The 6,366-nt window shown below is 59.3% G+C and overlaps 3 protein-coding genes across 3 annotated transcripts in view; 2 read left to right on the forward strand and 1 right to left on the reverse strand.

Annotated features, from left to right (window-relative positions):
• VDBG_04663 (ELMO/CED-12 family protein) overlaps nt 1-1,130 on the forward strand; it is a gene marked incomplete at both ends in the record, with an annotated part of 2,121 nt that extends 991 nt beyond the window's left edge. The window contains 2 exons of the mRNA XM_003005011.1: nt 24-449; nt 554-1,130. Of these exons, the coding sequence (XP_003005057.1) occupies nt 24-449; nt 554-1,130 (1,003 nt within the window). The remainder of the gene's footprint in view (nt 1-23; nt 450-553) is intronic.
• An 879-nt stretch (nt 1,131-2,009) lies between these two features.
• On the reverse strand, nt 2,010-4,354 carry VDBG_04664 (fungal specific transcription factor domain-containing protein; the record flags this gene model as incomplete). Its single annotated transcript, XM_003005012.1, has 2 exons — nt 2,010-2,311; nt 2,389-4,354. The coding sequence occupies 2 exons, from the start codon at nt 4,352-4,354 to the stop codon at nt 2,010-2,012; spliced, it is 2,268 nt and encodes a 755-aa protein (XP_003005058.1).
• Nucleotides 4,355-5,303: 949 nt separating this feature from the next.
• VDBG_04665 (conserved hypothetical protein) lies at nt 5,304-6,362 on the forward strand (the record flags this gene model as incomplete). Its single annotated transcript, XM_003005013.1, has 1 exon — nt 5,304-6,362. One exon carries the CDS (start codon nt 5,304-5,306, stop codon nt 6,360-6,362), a length of 1,059 nt encoding a protein of 352 aa, XP_003005059.1.
• Nucleotides 6,363-6,366: the final 4 nt, after the last annotated feature.

The raw sequence follows: 6,366 nt of genomic DNA on the forward strand, positions 1-6,366 counted from the left end.
TTCGACCACTTTGACGTCGACAGGGCCGAGGCCGAGGAGCACAAGGGCTACCAGGGCCTCGACGTGTCGGCCAAGAACAACGACAAGCTCTTCCGCCCGCTGCTGCTGCAGTGGTCGCGCCTGCACACGGCCGGCCTGCTCGCCTTTTTCCGCCTCTGGAAGGCGACGGGTGCCGCGCAGGGCGACTTTGACAAGGTCACCGAGCTCGTGCGCATCCTCGTCGAGCAGGTCGTTGGCCGTGCCGCCCGCACGCGCGACGTCCTGGAGGTCGAGGACGACCTCGCCGAGCACGACTGCGCCCGCCTGCGCGAGCTCCAGATGGAGCTCCTCGAGCTCTCCTTCGAGGACGCCTGGGGCCAGCACCTCTACCAGGTCCGCGAGGAGCTCAAGCAGGAAGCGCTGCAGTTCGTCAAGGAGCAGCGCGTCCGCTGTCTGCTCCAGGGCGCCTGGTTCTCCAAGCCCCTGCCGCGCCGCGACACCAACGCTACCGAGAGCGGGGGACGAGCCCCCGCGCCGCAGGTTCTACACGCCCATGCCCTGGTGCTTCGCCAAGCTTCTCCCCACAACCGCCGCTTCCTGCACTACGCCCGATTTTCGTGACGCGCACCCCAGAACCAGGCCTCGACACGCTGACTGAAAAAGTCGACCTCGGCACCATCTCCTCCGTCGTCTCCAACGTCTCAGCCCCCGACGACGCCGCCAGCGCCGCGACCGTCAAGAACCTCCACGTCAACGGCCACAGCCACAGCCACACCCACGTCAACGGCCACGGCGACGCGACGCCGACGCCGACGACAGCCGCCGCCGGCCTCACGGGCTCGTCGACCAAGATTACCATTTTCCGCTTCGCCGACCCGTCGGACCCGAGCGCCGGCGAGTCGGCCGTCCTCGCCCTGCACCCCGTCAACCACAGCGCCGCGTCCGAGTGGCTCGACGGCCTCCTCATGCTCCTCAACCAGGCGCCCATCACGGCCGAGACGAACAAGCTCGTCGGCCTCGTCAGCGAGTACGGCCTCAAGATTCGCCTGCTCAACGTCCGCGTCGAGGCCGCCTACGCGGGGCCCCCGCCCGGCGCCGGCGTTGTGCCGAGCCGCGCCGGCCTCGACGAGGATTACTACTACGAGGTGTAGAGATACGGCAGCATAGAAAGGTATCATGCTGCCCCCATTTTCTTTTTACTTTTCCTCTCTTGCTTTTGTGGAGGGGGTGCTGCGCGTCTGGCTTTGAATTATACCCTCTAGTTTGCTTGCTTGCTGCACGGCCAGGGACGGGGGGGCGGAAGACGAGAAGAGAAGAGAAGAGGAGAAGAGGAGAAGAGGAGAAGAGGAGAAGAGAGGAAGAAGGAAGAAGGAAGGGAATAAACGAACACGAGGGAAAGGAGATTTCTCCGCGCACCATACCATAACGAGGACGGTGCCTCGCAAGAGGCTCATACATACCCGGCGACCTCCTCGTCACCCATTCTTTTTCTTTCTTGCATGTTGTTTTCCCCCCCTGCTGCTTGTGGATAGTCTGGACGCCGAAAGCGTTGTGTATAATGAAGAGGATATACCCATGGCAATCAACGTGTTACGGTTACGAGGACGGCAACACAGTGATGATATATGGCTTGCACCATGTTGCATGCGATGTGACAGAATACAAGAGCAGTTCATCTTATGAACCCGCAAGGCTTTGAAGACCAAGCTTTTTTTGAACTACGATTCCGACCAGACAACGCTGGAGTGCAATCTCCCAATGCCCGGACTGAGCAATGCTCCCTGACCAGAGGGACACCACTCTTGTACAACGGGCATCTATCTCTCTGAGTTGTGAGATGTCCTGATTCGAACCACGCACCGAAGAAAAGGCATCAGAGATATCAAAGCTTGACATATCAGCTGTCAGGCCGAGTCCAGATCATACTACGCCCGTACCCTCAACGCCAAACTCAGGAAAGACGCTACCTGTTGGACGCAAACGTGCCAAAATTACCCAGAAAAGCAACGTGCTCATCCGTAAGGGACGACCTAGAAATAATACTGCTGCTGCGGCTGTCCTGGCGGCGGATGAGCCGTAAAGTCCAAGTTCATCGCATCAACCCCCGAGTTCCACGGATCCGGCGACTCCCACCAGATCGACTCGTACAGGTCCATCGGCGACATGTACGTCGCCGGATCAATTCCCGCGAGTCCGTCAAAGCCCGGGCCTTGCGGAGGCGGGTATACGCCGGGCAAGCCGGCGGTGTAGTCGTTCGGCATGGGTGTGCCGTTCTGCTGCATTTCTGCCATGGCGAGTGCGGCATCCTGGTGAGGGTCCAGAGCCGCCGACGCTAACGGATTTGTCGTCGGCGCGAGTGCGTTGCCGTTGGAAGGTTGCGAAGGAAACGGAGGCTGGTGCAATAGCAACGGCGTGCGGGCCCGCTGGCGACGCACCTGCCAGCGTCAGACTCGCGCTTGGCCGAGGAGCCGACGACCGAGCCGTGCTCGTAAATGTTGCGCAGGGCCGTAAGCGCGCGATGGAGAGGCCCAGAAAGCTCAATATCCTTGTCCGTCTTGGGAATGTGTGCCGAAGGGGAAGTCTCCTTGGCAGCCGTGGCTGAAAGAGCAGCAATGAGGTCGCCCTGGAGCTGGCGAACGTCGGGACTATTCTTGGTCTCGGCTAGAATGCCGAGAAGGAGGGCAGAGGAGAGACCATGATAGGTATAGGCCCAGGATCGTGTAGGGATCACAGAAAGCTGGTGCATGGCGAGGAACATGCGTACCGTCTCGATGAGGTTATGCTGGCATTTTTCGGAGAGAAACTTTTTCTGCTCGGGACTCAACTGCGTGCAGTCACGGTGAAGGGCGGGGCGACAGCAGACCGAGATGACGAAGGAAGAGTGTAGACGGATGCCGTAGTACTGCAGGCGATCGATGACGGATTTGCACTGGTCCTTGAACTGAATGTTAGGCGCGATCATGGTGCGCAGAGATTCAACAGCTTGGCAGTTGTCAACCATCTGCTCGTAGGACACGGCGGTGGTGATGTCAGGATTGAGGCGGCGTGAGATGATCTCGCACAAGTGATACATGGTTTCAAGGTAGGTGTAACTCCCTTCACCAATGTCTGAAGCCGTGGGTATCGGGCAGCAGGGGAAATTGGTCATAGGAGAGCGATCGAAGGAGAGAGAGGTGAGGGTGTCATGCCAGACGCAAGTCCACCAGAGCTTGCGACGAATCATTTCTCTGGTTTTGAGATGAGGCGGCAGGCTTTCCCGATCATCCTGGGTGAAAGGCCGGTGAAGGCCGAGCGACTGCGCCAGACGGCATGTCAACCCGAGCAGAGCCCAGGACGCTTCGGCCTTCATGTCGTTCAACAGGACGAAGCCGGTGAGGAGGAGAGCTTGAATTGAATCAAACGTGGGTCGAAGGAGAAAGTTGCCGAGACGGAGGAAATGAAAGGATATTTGAATGTACTTTTGCGAGTCCCTTGTCCTGATGTGAAATGGGGAGTCATGGTACTGAGACCCAACGGCGAGAACGGCAAAAAGGATGGCAAGCCAGGACGCCGAGACGGGTTTCGTGGTTTTGGTTGAGTTGCGCGCGTTCCGAGCCCTGTCCTCGAGATAGACCATGAGCTTTGATTCAAGATCATCAATGTCGACGACGAAGCCCCAAAAGGCTTGAGGCGTCTCCTTGTAGGTGCGAAACAGCTTCATGACCTCACGGTCGGAGGGCAGTTCAGATGAGATTTCTCTCGTTAGGCTGTCCAGGTGGCGTGACGACATGAGGGGAAAGGGTGCCGAGGTGTCGAGGCCGAGAATGGAACGCATGTCTTGACGAATATCGCCGCCCTGGTGGACGTCGGCTGACGAGGATTGTTCCCGCAGCAGTGAAGGGATGCTGTTGTGACCGAGATAACGTGTAATGCTCTCGGGAGCCTCGGCCTCATCGACACTGGCAAAAGCGCGTGGCCAACTCGGCTGGCGCTGTGATGGTGTCCGGCTGGGATCATCAGTGGCAGGATCAGGAGAATGTGGCCTCTTGCGCGTGCCGGAGCTCTCGCCAGTGGCAGTAGAGGCTGTTTTTGTCGTCGTCGTCGTCGTCGCTGTTGTTGTGAGCTTGCCAGAGGATGTGCGATTGGGCTTGTACGAGCAAAGCTGGGGGTGGTCACGCTTGACACAGTTCTCGCATGGTTGTTGGTTGTCACACTTGACCTTGCGCTGTCGGCATGGCCAGCACGCGGTGCCGTAACGGACCTTGCGATGAGAGTGGATGATGCGGTTTGCTTCTTCGGGGGTGAGGTTGTCGAGCGAAGGATGGGCGGGATCTGGAGTCGAGCGGGCATCGGCGCCGGGCTGGGCGTCCCGTTGCCTTTCGTCTCCCTTCTGCATGGTGGCTGCGACGGAGACGGAGACCGGCGTCCGTATCACAACAACGCAGAAGCCGATTCCGTGATGGTATTGATGGCGGTTTGGTGGAAGTGCAATCCCGAATAGCGAATGCCGAGGGGGGGCTGAGGGGAAGGTAACTTGGAGCTCCGAGTACCTACCTCGTGGTGTGTGGGCTCAGGGTCGGAGCTTGGAGCTTCAAGCAAGGAGAATCTCAGCAGAAGCCGTGCGCGCCTTAGCTAGTTCGCCTCCTTCCACGCGATGGGTGAATGAGAATGAGACGAGGCAGCTGCAATCGAATTGAGACTGATTTCATCATCTCTTCATGCCCATCATTGGTACCACCAGAGTTCCACTGAGGGGACTAGACACAAATCGGCAGTGGAAAAGCTTGGCGCATCACCCTTGCGGTCCACGGTCCTAGACCCCTTCCTTTGCCTTACTCAGCAGCCGCCGACCGTGAGGGACGGAGGTCCGCAAGCGTCGCACCTGCCTCCATTCAGTGCCTGAATAACGTACCTCACAGGAGGAAGGCCACTAACAGACAGCTAATCGAGCAACCCAGTAGCCCGCATCCAGCAACCCGCCTCCAACAGCCCGCACCCAGCAAGCACCCAAGCACCCAAGCACCCAAGCACCCAAGCACCCAAGCACCCAACAAGGCAGACTCGGACTTTTGAACGTTTCCCAGCCACCTCGCCCCGTAGTTAACCGCCTACCCTGCCGCATCGATCCACTTCCACTTCACTTGTCAACCTCACCTGCCCTGACACTGCCCTTGTCACCATCTATGCCCTCATCGTCACTTCACTGCCATCTGTCTACCAGCAACGTATAACCTCACCACGTCTCCCACATCCTATCGTCCTGACCAGTTCCGCTTCAGTACTGTCGCAATTACGACGGTCTGCGTGTTCCAAGCCCTCATGCGCTGAGGCAAGACCGGACGCCCATGGGTCGTCGCCTGCCGTGGAACCACCCCCACCTGCCACTCAATTCCTCCGCCGCCGCCCCGTCCACGAGCAAACAGCAGCGCCTCAACCCTGAGCTTAAATCTCACCTCAGCCCTCACATCCATACGGCCTGCCCCGATTCCAACGATATGCCTTACAGCAAAACACCCCGATCGTCCCGAGCCCGTGGTCGTCTCATGCAAAACGACCACACCCCTTCCAAAGCACCCTCGTCCTCTGCCAGGCCGTACACCTCTTCGAGGAAGCAACGCCTCAGTGGTCTCTACGCAGACGGCATCTGGTACTGCAACTGTGAACCCCGCTGTGAGGCTAAGCAATATCCCGTCAAGAAGAAGAGCCCCAATAAGGGCAAGCTCTTTTGGACCTGCGTCCTCCGCGCCTGCGACTTCTTCCTCTGGGATGATGATGCTGCCGCCCGCACCCTGGGCCTCACCGTAACGACCATCGAAGACCCTGTCCCTCGAACTGAGCCGTCTCCCGTTGCACCGTCTTCAACCCGCCCCAAGGGCAAGCAGCCAGAGCTGGCAGAACCCCCTTCGACCGCTCCAGCCGACCGCAGCCCCAAGAGCAAGATTTGCGACTTTTTCCCCAAATCACCCAGAAACGAGACCACCAAGGCGGCAGTGCGAGCTGCCATTGACATATCGTCTGAGGAGGACAATGGAGTGCATGCGCCTGCCGGCCCTGCTTCCTCCAAGCAGGCACCATGGACGGCGAGCAAACGCCATAGGAGCCAAGTCCACGAGGAAGAAGACCTGATCGGCGACCTCTCCTCCGATGAGGAACGGCAACTCAACGAGGCCGTGACGCGCAGCTCTCAGAAACTCCGCGGCAACAACCTCCAACCCCAGAGCTTCCTTACCCCTGCAACCGAGCGTACCACGGATCTTCTCAACGGCATGCCTACCCCGGCCACAGCCCGCGTTCTCTTCCCAGGCCCCAAGCTCAAGCGCCTCAAAACGTCGAATGACGACTTGGGCACCGTGTCTCCCGGCCTCGAAACCCGCAACAGACACTGCGACCTCGCGCACCCATGACGCC

The sequence above is a fragment of the Verticillium alfalfae genome, genomic scaffold (assembly GCF_000150825.1).
Source record: "Verticillium alfalfae VaMs.102 supercont1.5 genomic scaffold, whole genome shotgun sequence".
Taxonomy (NCBI): domain Eukaryota; kingdom Fungi; phylum Ascomycota; class Sordariomycetes; order Glomerellales; family Plectosphaerellaceae; genus Verticillium; species Verticillium alfalfae.